This window comes from Lipophrys pholis (genome assembly GCF_963383615.2).
Source record: "Lipophrys pholis genome assembly, chromosome: 8".
Classification (NCBI taxonomy): Eukaryota; Metazoa; Chordata; class Actinopteri; order Blenniiformes; family Blenniidae; genus Lipophrys; species Lipophrys pholis.
This window is the reverse complement of record NC_137630.1, coordinates 27156289-27172341: the sequence shown is the minus strand read 5'-3', so window position 1 is coordinate 27172341 and position 16053 is coordinate 27156289. Positions and strand designations below refer to the sequence as shown.

General features: G+C 44.0%; 1 protein-coding gene across 1 annotated transcript; it reads right to left on the bottom strand.

Annotated features, from left to right (window-relative positions):
* Positions 1 to 3969: 3969 nt before the first annotated feature.
* Positions 3970 to 14648, bottom strand: LOC308112799 (extracellular matrix protein 2; the record flags this gene model as incomplete). The annotated part of the gene is made up of 10 exons (XM_080468562.1): positions 3970 to 5606; positions 5813 to 6139; positions 10725 to 10864; positions 11308 to 11465; positions 11533 to 11665; positions 12717 to 12832; positions 13552 to 13858; positions 13950 to 14192; positions 14406 to 14458; positions 14630 to 14648. The coding sequence occupies 10 exons, from the start codon at positions 14646 to 14648 to the stop codon at positions 5429 to 5431; spliced, it is 1674 nt and encodes a 557-aa protein (XP_080324688.1). The 3' UTR covers positions 3970 to 5428.
* Positions 14649 to 16053: the final 1405 nt, after the last annotated feature.

Here is a 16053-nt window from a genome sequence, read left to right as displayed (position 1 = left end):
GAGTCGCTTCACAAAAACTACTTTAACATGTAAACCTTTATATATTTGGAACACTGGAACCTATATTGAGTCCAGTCCTACAGATTCTGTTCAGCTTACTTCACCTATATCTCATTTTTACAACACAACTTCACACAACCGGACTGCATAGGAGTCCCCCCCGCCAACATGGCAGCTCCACCCCGGTAAACAAAGTTGCCTGATGCATATTACTCCTCCTTAGAGCTACCCGTCCAAACTACAATCTGAGTAGAAGACACTGCAAATTATTTTAACTTTGTCTGAGATCTGCAGTTGCCATGTTTAATTGCACGTGACGGCAATTCAGATGAAACACACTGTAATTAAGCGCCGACAATTTAAACACGAGCTGAAGCAGGGAATTCTTCTCTTGCACATCTTGTACACCTGAAAAGGCAGTGGGACTAAGAAGGTCGTTTTTTTTTTCTATTACAGCATTGCATATGGATTCCTACAATCTTGCCAAAATTCTGTCCCTTTATGCTTTTCTCTTCAACATTACTCTTCCTCGCCAGTATCATGGCAGGGGTTTGATTTCTGTTTAACACAATCAAGAGAAAACCACATATATTAGTATGACAAAGACCTCAGGCAGATATCAAGAGGTTCAATTTCTGCACGTGAACACGAGAAGCTGTTTGTGCATCATATTTGACCAAGCTTCTTTTATACAACAGAAAATAAATAGAGTAACATCCCAAGGAAAAAGCTTAAGAAAAAAGATAATTGATGGCCACCAACCACATTTTCCTATGCGAGCCGCCAAAGCAAAAACACTGCATTTCTGATATCTCGGAGTTAAGAAAGCATGAAATAAATAAATAAATAAATAAATACAATTACTTTTTAAATGATCAAAATTGTTAAGCTTTTCTGATTTAATCTTATTTAAATTGACATGAACTGCAAATAAATACATATCTTTGTTGTGCATAAGTAATTCTGTTAAGTTTTTTTCCATTTAGTGTGTCCATAAATACAGTCTTCTGTTACTTCATTGTACAATTAAGTGGCACTTTTCAGGAGTGTTTTCGTCAACATTGTTTTGCAGATATAATCACATTATTGCACGTGTTTTTTGCATGTATTGATGCAGAAATTAGATTGTAAATATATGTTTTTATCTTAAATTATTTTTTTACCCGTTCTGATGGCTGATATGGACATAAAGTGTGATTGAAAGGAGAAGTGAATAGTGAGGGACCAAAACAAAGTGGTCTCCAGAACAAGGTTTGAGCAGGAAAAATAGGGCATGAAATATTAATTCTGCTATTTACCGCACTTATTTTATTTTCATGTATTATATAAATACAGTATATACAGTATATTGCGTTTACATTAAAACAGGGACTCTAAAGAGTTTATAAATACGTTTGTTTTGGGTATTTTATTTCATGGCTTGTTGGAAAAATGTAATAGACACGCATTTCTGAGGAACAAGTTAAAAACGTGTTTTAAACTAGATGTTATCACGTGATGTGTGAAAGAGTCAAACCTGTGCCGCCGCCTCCATCCCGACTGTGTCATGTTTGTATGAATGAGTCAGTTAAAACATAATACCAGGGTTGTTTCTGCTGTATGACTTCTAGTTTTTCCATGTTTGCAGATGTTTAGTGAACTTTTCCATGTAATAATTAAGTCTCTTTTTTTTTTTTTTCTCCACTCACCAGTGGCGAGCAGCTCCAATCCCTGTTTAACTGTACAACATCCAGTTACATGGATCTGTGTGATTAACACTGCCAGAGGACACCGGTGACACTAACTAACGTCTGTCACCCTAAAGCGTATGATTTACTTTCTTCTCACGGTTCTTTATTAAATTTCGCCCTGGCAGGAGGAAGTGTTCCTTCTCGCTGACTCTCTGATTTCCTCTCAGTTTTGCCAGCACCCAGAGAGAGGGAGGGAGGGAGAGAGAGAGAGAGAGAGAGAGAGAGAGAGAGAGAGAGAGAGAGAGAGAGAGAGAGAGAGAGAGAGAGAGAGAGAGAGAGAGAGAGAGAGAGAGAGAGAGAGAGAGAGAGAGAGAGAGAGAGAGAGAGAGAGAGAGGGAGGGAGAGAAATAGCGAGAGAGAATTTGGCAAGTGAAAATCATCTGGGAACTTTTCCGACCTCGTACAAAAAACTGTGAAGCAGACACTTGCAGTATTTTATTCAATATTCACGAGGTCTTTGGAGAAGAAAGCACAACATTTGTCTCATCGTCTGCATGAAAACATTAGGGGGGGTTTTGTTTTTTTTCTGTTGGTGTGATTCTGTCTCTCAGAGCGAGCAGAGCAGATCAACGCCCTGCAGAGCCTTGATAAAGGCCACACAGATAACATTCCTTCTTTCTCTGCCTCCTCTACGTCTCTCATTTTATAGATCCCGTCTTTCTTCAGTCCTTTTAGCACTTTTATTTCTGTGTGCCTGTCTCTCTCGCTCTCTCTCTCAGTGTGGTTCAGTTGATTATGGTGTTGGTCTGCAGCTCCAGGGCTTGGCATCCAAATTAAACCTTTTTGTCCTACGAGCGCTCAACCAACGTGTCCCCAGACATTAGAGCTCCCACATCGCCAGCTCCTGCGTAGGTGTGAGCATGTTGCAGGAAAGTACTAACAACCATAACATTGACTGACATTTTTTTATTTATTTTTTTGGATTGATGAAACCTCAAAGATCAGTACATCAGGCTTCATAAGCATGCGGCTTCCTCTTTTACACACCACAGTTAAAGCACATTCTTCTTGACCCGGAATAGTTGACCCTTGACACTGGAACGCGTTAAAGAGCCTCGTCTACATCCTCGTTCCGACCGTTATCTGTTTTCTATCCAACGACCATCTGAGTTAGGAGAAAGAAATTCTTGAGCCGCCTTTCTCTGTGTGTACTGGACCTTTTTATTTTATCAGCCAGCCACCCCCCGGAAAATCCAATAACAAACACAGGAAGCCGCTGTCACCAGGGTAGAACAGGCCGTACATGGGACGAGAGAAGCCTGACACCACTCTACGGTCGCCACTCGCAAACAGGCTGAGCTCGACGGGACGGCAAACATCTGCCGGGTGTGAGAGGATGTTGGTTTAACAACGAGGCCGTGTGGCACTGAAAGTGGCGAGACTGTCAAATGTGAAAATGCCTCGTGTGATGAGCTGCGGAGAGAGCCGCTGGAGCGTTCGCCGCCAAGGCCGAAGCGTCCATCGCTGCGAGAAGAACTGTAAAGGCGAGAAAGTTCACAAAGGAGAAGCGGTGCAGCTTCAGCCTCAACGCACAGGAACTGCAGTATAAATGTGAACGTGTAGTTTCTTAGGCAGTAATGGGCTGTTTACAAAATGACTGTACAATTATGGAGAATGGAGACTGCACCACATGCATAAGACTGAGAGCAGAAGTCCAACATGTGATTACACGCCCAGGCAGAAAGAGTGAAAAGCATGGATACGTGTGGGTGTCTGTTCACATTACATATACAGCTCACAACATGTGCTTCACTCTGTCGTCTCGTTCCCTCCGAATAATCCAGCTTCGTTTCTTCTCGCTGGCTTAAGATGAGTCTCCTCTTTCCCACATCGGTCCTCCCACACCGACACGCTTTCATCTGATCCTTCTGATCATCAGCTTGACTTGTAAAAACAGTCCAACTGGGCCCGATAGTCACAACAGGCTCATGCACTGATGATTATTTCCTTTACGTTTTGTTTTCTAAACTTTGGACTCTGAGCAAAGAGTCGGACATGGTGGGGGGTCTGCATGTTCTCCCTGGGTTTTATCGCCGGATGCTCTGGTTGCCTCACGCAGAAAACAGAAAACCACATGTTTCTGGTCAGTTGGCGTCTCTAAATGAGTGCATGCGACTGACTGTGACGAGAATGAAAGTGGGAAAAGGAATATGCATTTCATTGGAGATTTTGTTTGTGTGAAAACCTGTTTTGTGTTTCTGTTGTGTTGCACAACGGGGTTCAATAAAATCGAGGAATTGGGTGGGATCACGTCTTTATTTTCATTATTTCTGACTGTGATAATTCTGCTTGCTTCTATTTGATGGAATTATCCAGACAAAGAATCATTACACCAACAGAGACTGTACTGATTTTCTATTTCATTATTCATTTATTTGGAATTGGCGCCCATTCATCCTGAATGTTCTCGATACCAGTTCAGCTCCTTGTGGTTCAGTCGAGTTCTCCAGTCGAGGTTCTCCTCCAACTGTCGCACACAATATCTTTCAAAAATGTCTTGTCATGTGCTTGATTTTAAGCACCAGAAGCAGGCGGTCCGATTAAAACCCTGAAATCAGTAATGAACAGTAAACAGTGAGCAGAAGATGTGAGGTTTCAGGAGGAGAATATTAAACGTCCTCCAGCTCTCAGCCTTCCTCTCTCACTCTTGAACCTCCTCCGTCGTCTTCAGACCTGTTTCGCTGGACTTTTTACTGCACATGAGAGGCTGCTGGTCTCAGTTTTCACCGATCAGCTCAGAGACCTTCACAGAACAATCACTACATTGTGTCTTGAATGTCAGCTCGTTTTTTTTTTTTTTTTGTCCCTTAGTTCCACCCTGACCGAACACTTTCCTCACCTTTTCCTCACATCTCCCCTGCTGCTCGTCCAAATAATGGGGTAGCCTGCTCAGTCTTGGTCGTACGGATACATTTTGGGACCCTAACTATTGTCCGGGGATCCTCCAGTGACCGAGGTCGCCTCCACGCGGTCGGAGACCCTCATTTAGGCCTCCTTCACAGCCGCGGTGACCCTCCGTGTTCTAGCAGAGTGGGTAGTGGTGGCTGTTTATGTTGGAGCTCATCTGGTGATAGGGAAGGAGCAGAATGTTTATACTTTTCTTCCTAATGGCCCCCTTTGGCTCACTTTGTGTCACCAGACTTTTTTCCACTCAGATTCGATTGCTTCATTACCCACCAGTCCTTCTGTCGCATCCAAACACTCCCACTTTAATCCCATTCACCTTAATTAAACGTCTACCCCTGCAAAACCATGAAAGTGCTTCTAAATTACACTTAAGTCATGGGTTAATCCTTTTCCGTCCTCAAATTCCCCAAGCGTCACCTACTTCAATGAGAGACAGAGTAAAACCTGTATTTTCAACAGATCTGAGATTCCACGCTGCGGCATTATTCTGTTTTTAGCATGATTTTATACAAAGACTGTTTTAATTACTGTGCCAATTAAATATTTGCTTCAGCATGAGCTGGAGTATAATTGCTATTTTCTTTAATCAACAAGGGTTTGGTGGTTGTTTCTTGTTTTTCTTTGAAATTATAGCTATGTCATTATGATTACAAAAATGTAAAAATGATTTTTTTAAAAAGTGCGATTATGTTGGTGTGTGTGTGTGTGTGTGTGTGTGTGTGTGTGTGTGTGTGTGTGTGTGTGTGTGTGTGTGTGTGTGTGTGTGTGTGTGTGTGTGTGTGTGTGTGTGTCTACTGATCGTAGGTGGACCCCTGCTGTGGGTAGAGGACCAGGCCCTGTGTGTCGGTGAGACACGAGAAGGCTTTCGGGGGAATCTTTTCCACTTCCAGCAGATTGTTTTCCAAGTGAACCGAAGCCAAAGTGGAGCCGGAATTACGAGGGTGGCATACTCCCCACTGCCTCAGCAGCCTGAAAGCAAACACACGTGAGCTTCAAGTCAGACAGGGTTTCCTCTGAGAAAACAGACGAAAACCATATCGGACGTTCAGTTTCACAGGAAGGAAAGTGATGTTATTTTCAACTTTTTGAGGGTCTTGTAGAAACAAAGAAAAAACCAATAAACCTAACAAGCAGTTATGAAAACCACTGAGTCTTTATGGGAAATCTGTTCTTACCTGATCTGGTTGTGGTCCAGTCTCAGCACCTTCAGGTTCTTGAACTGCCTGACGCAGCGCGGAACGTCTTCCAGACGATTATTGTCCAACAGGAGCTCACCCATCGAGCGGTAAGCTCCAACAAACGACACTCGTTCCAGCCCGTTGTCGCTCAAGGCGTTGTGGGACAGACGGAGCGACCGCAGGCCTGGACGGAGGTGGCGGAAAGCGAAGGCTGGGACGCGACTGATCCTGTTGCGTTCGAAGCTCAGTTTCTGGAGAGGCCGAGGCAGATTCACGGGGACGGAGGTGAACTGGTTATAAGACAAATCCAAAGAGTCCAGAGACCTGAGGAGAGAAACACATGTGAGCCATAAGTATAAGAACACTTTACATTGTACTTGTATCATTTGACACTCATGAACCGGCACTAATGTTTTGAACAGATTTGCATAACTTCTCAATCAATCATCGCCAGGTTTTGCTTTTATTATTGATTATTATGTTTGTTTGTTTTTTATTATATAAAAAAAAATGTTGTCAGGTGCCCTTTATGCAGTTCGCCTACACTCAAGGTCAACACTCAGTTCAATGCACCACCAACACACTCAAGACAAAACAACTTTTCCTGCCATTTTTCAAGGTTGACTTATTCTGGTTTGGGGCAAAATCAATTTCCTAAATACTGTGACATTACATGTAAAGTTTTACAAGCTTGATTCAAATAGTTGTTGTTTTTATTGCTGTAAAGCTCAATTTTAATAGAAACTGAACTGCGTAGCGCTGCTGGGGAGGAGGGGGGGGTTATAATACACACCACAGAATAATGACACCGAGGGGGTGTGATGGCAGTTTGAGGGGGACTTTGCGGTTGACAGGCTGATAAGCAGTATGAAAATGTTTAGTTTGTGGGAAAAAGAATGAATGCCCGTGCAGATAGGACCAGAGTTCTGGGGCCCTGGGGGCGAAATGGCGGCGCAGGGGTCCGGTGTTTTTGCAGCGAGATCCCACACAGCTGTTGTGAGTTTACGGCGCAGCTCGCAGTAGGAGGGAAACCTAATTTTCTGTTCTTCCGCCATTCATCAACCGTGCTCAGCAACCAGTGGCCTCAGCAAACACTCAGGTGGCCACACAGCGGAGTGGAGCGGGGACCTGGGGGGGGGGGGCTGGTTCTGGTTACTCGCAGAGCCAACTTTATAGTGAGACGTCTGCATTGACTCTTAAACAGAGTGACTTCCTGGATAAATAAATGATGTATGACAGCGAAGATCCCAGATCTTTAATATTACTGGTAAAAAAAAGACAGCATTTCTGAACTGCTTCGTCTTAATTAAACACCATTCGACTCCGTTTGACAGAAACAATAGAGGGAGCTTACATTCCTTTCAGCTTAACATAGGTGTAATAAATCGCATGAATACAGTCATAAACTGTTAAGGAGAACAACATTAAGACACAAGGGATTCAGCACATTTAACTAAAAACCTTCACACTCCAAATCCCAACAAACCCTTTTTCTCTAATCCACATGTGCCGTGACAGCTACAAGCTGCCACACGCAGAAAAAAAAAAAAAAAAAAAACCCTAACAAAACCAAACCCCTGATTTCGGAGCCCTGAAACATATCACCCAGCTTGTTCCTCTCACCAGCCCAGACCGGTTGTGTGCTGCTGATTTGTATTCTAAATCTTTGCCAGGAAGCTCAGCAGCAGTTCGCCACCGCTTAGAGCTCCACATGGCATTAATGAGCAGAGGGACACACAGTCCTCTTGTCAGAGTCCTCCACACTCCCTCCCACTGGCACATACACACAAAAGCACGCAACACACACACACACACATACACACACACACACATGCACCCACATCCGTGTACACGCAACATGATGTGAAGAAGAAACAGTACTGCATAAACTAATTTAAAAAGGTGATGATATAACGATGGGGCTGAGCTATTATGTTAACTCACAATGAGAGCCTGATTCATTCATCATAACAGTGTGTGACGGCAGAGTTCACCTGGACAGGTGACCAGTCCATCACAGACACAGATAAACACACACACACACACTCACATTCACACCGACTGTGGCAGGAAAGCAGGATGCCTGGAGAAGACTCATGCAACGCACGAGGTAAGGAAACCCCACTCTGAAAGGCCCGGCCGGGACTCGAACCCACAACATTTTCACAAAGTAACGTACTCATCTGCAGTGCGAGAAGCACTTTTACGACTTTAACGTCCGAGCAGGAGCAGTTGTGCCAAAAAGACTAAAAAGACCAAATGATGGACTGAATACAACATGGAATAGTTTCTAATGTATTAAAGCAGTATGTGCACTTCTTTGTGCAAAGAATTTCTCACTCATTTTTTTTTAACTCTATCTATTGGTATGCATGCTGTCATTTTGAATATTATGTGTTTCGAATCAAACAGTAAATCTTCAAAAGTGATGACGACATGAAATTAAAGTCAATGGTTTCCAGTCGATATCTATTCGTGTGCATGATTCCTGCTGACGTAAGACGATTGTGAAACTGATTTCTTATTTTCTTTATTGACCAGAACACATGGTTCTGTTACTCGTGCGGTCAGTATAACCGGACATCGCACTTATCGTTGGTGTCGAAATGGCGAACCAGAAAATTGCATCCGTCACCCAAGATGGTCGATCTCAAACAATGCACCACTTGGTAACTTGTTGATTTGTTGTTTGTGGAGTATTATTGGATGTATTATTCAAGTTGCCTCATTAATATGGCTTGTGGATGGTTAGTGGATGTGTGACTGCAGGTCTTCAACCACACACTAACCCGTCCTTCAAATAATAACCAGTGATGATCCTTCACCGCTGTGGGATCTGATTTTAAGAAGATTTAAAACTGAGGTGTCAAAAAAAGTACAGAGTGCACAACTGCGATTATTGTCTACCAACGCTGATTAAAGTGACATAACAAAAGTGTCTGCAAAAAACCACACACGCATGTATAAACACACATTTTGTATTGACGCTTTTTAGGTACATTCATTTCCTGTAGATTTATCTTAAAGTCAGCTGTAACACTACTCACTATTACACACATGCATGCGCGCACGCACACACAAGTATCCCTTAGCTTTTAACATCGTTACAGTATGTTGCATCATCTTGTTCAATCGCGCAGTAAATTCTTTTTTTTTGTGTATAAAATATAAAACCTCAAAGAAATGTGTAACTTGTGTGTCAAACTGACTGTTTTGGATGTAAAGAATGAAAATGTACCAGTGTCCTACATGAAGTTCAGTACAAATAGGCCTCACTGATATGGAAAACTCATGTAAATGCATATATTCTTCATATTCTTGTATGATGACACACACATGGGCAGCAACTGCAAATGGACCCTCAGGAACACGTCAAAGAATCTGTGGTTTCTACAAAAAAACTGAACTCTGGAGACCAGAAATTGAAAATATCTATAAATATTAGGCCGTAAAGTCCACACTAAACTGGGTTTACGTAGACAGTTTTAAAGGTAGAATATGTAGTGAGATTCTGGGAGCCAAGCCACATTGAGAAGGATCCGAGGTCCAAGCTCCGTCTCCAGGCCCCTGTAATCTCCGGTAACTACCTCTCACACGTCCAATCACTGAATCCCACCAGGACCCTTTGGCCTGCAGCAGACACAACGCGCTGAGCTGGAGCACAATGCCCTTCGTTTCACCGTCAAGCATTTTGCTTTCCATCTCCCCCATACTCCTTCGTCGGAGAATACAGCAAATTATTGTCCACTGCTGGTTTCAAGCATCTTCCAAGACATTTTCAGGATTTTTGTTTCGGACTCATCGATGCCCTTTGCCATCTTAAAACCTTAAATCCGCCTGTGTCAGTGAAGTTCAGGTCGAACTGAATTTGTTCACGGTCTGCAGCCTTCGCAGCACAGAAGGAAGATTTGAAAATGGAGGGGGACACTGAGAAGCCTTTAGTGTCAGTGGTAAAGTTCATTTTCTCACCACTAATGAGGTCAAGTATCAGATAAGCCTTGGTCGGATCAAAGGTTGGAGGTAGAATCTGAGCAGCATGGTTGAATGAACTGACATCTCTCTGACCAGCGAGCTTCTGTGCTTCACTGTTTGTCATGAATGTATACAAGATTTCAGAGTATCTTCACATTTCTCTTGGAAATGTCCGATCACCTCTATAGTTTCTACTTTGTATTCCAGCACAAGCACAGTCTCTCCACCTTCCTGCACTCGCTCTTTTACATTCTTCTTTCCTCCGTTTTCCCTGAAGCTCCTTCTGTGGTTCACAAGGATCCCAGGGAGCAAAGAAAAACCCACTGGAATTCACTATATTTAAACAACACACACTCACACACACTGCAGACGCACTAAGACACACACTTTCAGGCGCACCATTACCTTCCAGCTTCACTCACACGCCAGCAGGTTTAAGTGCACACAGTCAGCTGTGTGTGTGTGTGTGTGTGTGTGTGTGTGTGTGTGTGTGTGTGTGTGTGTGTGTGTGTGTGTGTGTGTGTGTGTGTGTGTGTGTGTGTGTGTGTGTGTGTGTGTGTGTGTGCCAGTGTGAATCAGAGCTTCATATAGGGAAACACGAATATTAACATTTGGAAAACTTTTATCTTTTATTTGTGGAATTCTTTAAAAAGGTATCACAAGCATAGACGAAGAAACCACTTAAAATAGAAGAAAAAATGAATGTTTGGAATTCCAAATGACAGCAGACTGCTCTCTAGTGGCTGATGTTGGTACTGTAGAAGATTAAGTAATGAAGGATGGATGGATGATGGATGGATGGATGGATGGATGGATGGATGGATGGATGGATGGATGGATGGATGGAAGGGAGGGACGGAGGGAGGGAGGGAGGGATTCATGGATGGATGGATGGATGGATGGATGGATAGATGGATGGATGAATGGATGGACATACTTGAGGTGGGTCCAGGCGTGGGCACTGATGCTCTGCTCATGCAGCTGGTTGTGACTCAGGTCCAGCGCCTTCAAATTGCCGCCGTTCTTCAGGGCCTCCTCTGTTAGTTCCTCAAGCAGATTTTCACTCATTTCAAGCTCCTACACCAAAACACACACACACACACGCACGCACGCACGCACGCACGCACGCACGCACGCACGCACGCACACACACACACACACACACACACACACACACACACACACACACACACACACACACACACACACACACACACACACACAACTTCAACTTCAAGTCCATCACTTCCTTGTGTGGACATTTTCTTGCAGCCTTCAGCAGGCATGACTTCACAAACTAATAATCCATGCTAATGCTATTCCTTGTCACCAACAAAGTGCCTAGTTTGTAGTTGTGCATTACCAAGAGGCATTGCTGCCACCTGCTGCTCAGTCATGTTCCCCCAGTGGAAGACGTAGGAACTGCAGTTGCGGTGACCTCATCTGGGCCACTTTTGGTCTATGGACCACATGTTTGACCTTCCTGTCCCACAGTATTCATCACAGTGATAATAGAACACCTGAAGAGACGGAGGAAGGTCCAGAGGGAGGAACCGGAAGCGGTTGTTGTCCAGCTGGAGCTCTTGAAGTTTCTGAAGTGGGTTGAAGGCCGACGGCGACACACTGCCCTCATGAAGGAGATTCCCCTCCAGTTCTAACTTCACCAAGTTCACCAAACCTGGAAGGAGACGGGTGGTGTCAGTTCGTCATACAACGCAGGGGAGGTGTTTCTTTCTGCCATGTACCTTCGAAGCAGTGAGGAGTGAGAGCGCTCAGCTTGTTTCCGTTCATCTTGAGCTCCTCCAGAGAAGAAGGCAGCTCGGGGATCCTGGAAATCTGGTTACCGTCCAGATTCAGCCTCTTCAGAAAGGCCAAGTTCTGCAGGAGATCCAGCAAAGAGACACGATGAAACAACAAAACAGAGCCCATAATTTCCCGTCTCAACGTGCCAATCAGGAGCTCTATCTCTTCTCGAGTCATCTATCATGTTATATTTTTAGCGACGCTACTTTGGGCGGCCCTGAAGTGAAGCTGCTGTGATTTGCTGTGTGAGTCAAAAGCAGTGGACTGAATCTTTACAGTGTCCCTGCACGTCCGTCCTCTGTCATTACAGGAGCACAAGATCAAGAAAATATATTCCCCTAAAAATAATTTCTGTACATTGTCCACATCATTGGCTGCAGCTGTTTTCCAGCCGGCCCGTCCAGCCAATAGCCCGTCGGCATGTGAGTGGCGGTGTGTAATGATTGGTCAGTGTGGCCGGCCGCCTGGCGTGGTCAGCACCCGAGGTTAGACCAGAGCTTATTTTTAGAAAAGATTAGTTAATGCATTTCCACTACTCTTTTATTACTGTAATGATACAGGATGCAGACTATTTCTTTATTTTTAATTAGATGCAAAATGACTTATAAAATCAGCTCGCAGTCCACAGACTCATGCGTTCACATGCAGTTTCTCCATAAAAGGGAAAAAGTCTGAACAATGTCTCACTGGTCGTACGCAGGCCCGCCAGGGGGAAAGTATTACCAGCTGCACTGTGGACCTGAAGGTGCTAATCAAAGTGCCTTTTCACAGTTTTACTTCTGCTTTATGATCACTGTGACGGCATGTTTTTGTGTTGAGGTTTTTACACATAATTCACATAAACGGACATGGAGGTGGCTCTCTGGGTAGTATTTCAGACGTGCATTGTGAGTTTTCGGTTGCTTTCTAGAAACTGCACAAGGAGTAGTGATTATGAATAACTGTAAGTAACAGCAGGTCGATCAGGCTGAACAAGAATTGCAGGTTGTTATGGAATACCGGCGATGGAGCAGCAGATCTTTGGCTGAGGGACCTGAGAGTCTCTGTATCACCGAGTTCATGCTTTAAAGTGCCAAAGTGAAAACCTGGGAATAGTTGAACGTATAAAGAACGATTGGTATCTCACTGGCAGGGCGTTCTGGCCAAAGGATTCCCCGTCCAGCTGGTTCTGGCTCAGGTCCAGTGTCTCCAGGTTGGGCAGGCCAGCGAGAGTTTGCCCGGTGACGGTTCTGATGTTGTTCTCTTTAAAAGAGGAAACACATGTCGCGTTGTGTGCCGTGTGAATATACAGACTGAGGCTTGAAACATCTCCTAACATGACTGCGGTAAGATCTTTCACTTAGAACTTCAGAGAATTACTCTTTTTATCGCATTGAATTCAGGGAGCAAATTAACACGTTTCTAATTCAATAACCATAAAATGTGACTTCGATTTCTTGATAGTTAAATTCTTCTAATAGCCCTTTATAGGTGTACAAGGGACTTTTTGAGTGGTACTTAAATGGTTCTTTACCTGTTTTTACTTTTCAATATCACAAAACTAAATTAATAACACCTTTATGTGATATTTATTTGTAATAAAATATATTACAAATGAGTAGAACTGACCAAAATCACACATGCTTCACGATTTATAGATGATAAAATGTGTTTTTGACGAGGGATTATGTTTATACGGGGGATTTCTATATATAAAATCTTGTTGAAACATGTCATCCAGTCTTAAATTCCTAAAATGAAACATTTTATCTGCAACAAATGTTGATGAACATGTTTCAAATGTGTCAATTTTGTTTAAAGGACACCTGGGAACATGAATACAAGTATCAATCAGGCGACCTGCAGCTTTTATGAGGCAAAACTATTATTGAAACAGGAATAAATGAGTTAAGAAGTGATCACAACACACACACACACACACACACACACACACACACACACACACACACACACACACACACCTGCCACATCCAGCTTTGTGGCCTCCAGGTTGAGGATGACGGGCAGGTGAGTGATGCCGGCGCTCCTGCATGTGATTTCTCTGTCAGCAGTCTGACACTCGGGAGGAAACTGGGAGACGTTGGAGTGCGTTTGTGTTTCATTGCTGGGAATCTCAGTCGCTTCTACTTCTTCCTCTTCTTCCTCCTCCTCCTCCTCCTCCTCCTCCTCCTCTTCTTCTTCCTCTTCTTCTTCCTCTTCCTCCTCCTCCTCCTCTTCTTCCTCTTCCTCCTCTTCTTCCTCTTCCTCCTCTTCTTCCTCTTCCTCTTCCTAACGTAGGACATTTGAAGAAAAAACACAAACAAAAAAATTGATTCAGGACCAGAACTAGATTATCAAGAAAATAGTGGAAAAAAGAAACCTCTTCTTCTTCTTCCTCCTCCTCGTCGTCATCATCATCATCGTCATCATCATCATCGTCGTCGTCGTCGTCATCATCATCATCATCATCCTCGTCCTCCTCTTCCTCCTCGTGCGTCTTGCCATTGTCCATCAGCCGTCTCTTCTGTGCATGAAGCTCCTTCAGCGCCGCCATGAGGACGCTGGTCTTGTCTTCTCCTGTCTGGCGTCTCGTCCAGCCCGCCAGAGGTCGTCCCAGCCCCGCCTGCAATCATCAGCAGGAAACATCCAACATGACAAACCCGAGGAGCAAAAACAGCCTGAAACATTTCCATGTGCCATTTTAAAACATTTGTTCTGGTCATGTGAGTGTCCATACTATTCTGTATGCCATTGCTTCTACTGTCTCTGCGTGTTTCCTCTTCCACCATGCACTTCTTCTGCTTCTTCTACCAGCCTCCAAACTTTCAGGATCTACTTTCTCCTGTTCGATCTCTATTTCAAGGTCCTTTTGGAGTTGGTCTCCTTCAGCTGCATGTAAAACACGACAGGGACAAAAGTGAAGACACAGAAACTGTGATGTCTGGGCTCATGATAGTCAAACCATCATCTCTTCTGACTCTGGGTCACTGAGGCCGATCCCAGCCGAGGGTGAAGGACAGGAGCATGCAAGACGGGAGCAGACCGAATTCAAAAACTTACCAGCAACATCTGGATCCATGTTTGATAAATAATGTCTCTTTTCAGGCGTCTCAGTGGAGGCTTCAGAAAATGTGTTCAGCTCATTCCAGGAGTCAAAACTTTGTCCCGATGAAATTACCGCGCTCAGACAAATGAACACAGTCCACGTCCTGGGGACTCCCATGTTAGACACTGAGTTGAAGAAAAGATAAAACTTGTAAGGATCCAAAAATTCTGATCTTCTCGGCCGAGAACGATGCAAATCCACTCAAAGTGTAGCTACTGTCAGGGTTTAACTAGAGACAAATGTAAGGAAAAGCTTAAATTAATGTTAAGTTAGAGTTAAGTCAGTTTAAGTATCTTAAAGTGTTACTAGAATATAATACCGATGTCCTCGGGTGGTGTTGGAAGCTGAAATGAAGAGAGTGTGAGGATGTCATGGAATATCTAGGAGGCGGAGAGTTTAAAAACATAAACTGAGTGGTAATAAAAAAGCAGGTCCATCTCAGCGTGGAATACACAGACACGCCTCGCTCCACCTTGTCTCCTCTCTCTTTCATAACCGTCTGCCAACCCGAGGTGGAAAGGCCTATTTCTGTGTGTCTGATGAGACTCTGACAGGCAGACAATTTGAAGCACGGCGGGTTTCATACACCTGTGTCAGATTCTCATCACACGTTAACATGCTGTCCTCTGTCATTCTTGTGTTTTTCTGCACAGACGGTGACCTCGGTGTGCACACACACACACACACACACACGTTGGACCGGCTCCAATCAGAAACAGGGTCGGCAGACAGTTCAGGTGAGAGACAGGCTTGTTTGGCCGGCTTCCACTGACGTCCCCTCATGAAATCAAACATGAACTCTGTGAGAAAATAACAATGCAGGCGTCTTTACGTTCTGTACGCACAGACTGAAATGTGTGTGTGTGCGTGTGTGTGTGTCTTCACACTTCCCCCAGCGGTGCAGGCCGAGTGTTAAGCCAAACTGGGATTTTCACTGTGGGGTGAAACCTGCTGACAGCAACTTTCTATTTGTTTAGCAACCACATTTACACACCTTAAATCTGTCAAAACGTCGAGAAAACATCTGCTGTGATTAAGAAGCTGCACCGAGGGGATTACTTTGCGATCAGAACCAATTTAATAAATCCTTTGTGAGTTAGTGATTTGCTTTTCTGTGTCTGACGAGACAATAGGATCAAGACTTTACTCCAAATGGCACAGCGGACAGCTTCACAGTCAACACTGAAACACTGACGTGTCCACAGATGATTCATTGGATATTTTGACAGCAGCGTGCAGTAATCCACAGACCACATTCACCCCCTTTCTTCACCTCAGCCTGACAACTCGATGAATTAACGTCCACACAAAAAAACAATACAGAGACGGTTTTAGTCGACCTCTCGGGGCACACGGATCACGAAGCACATTAGATCAT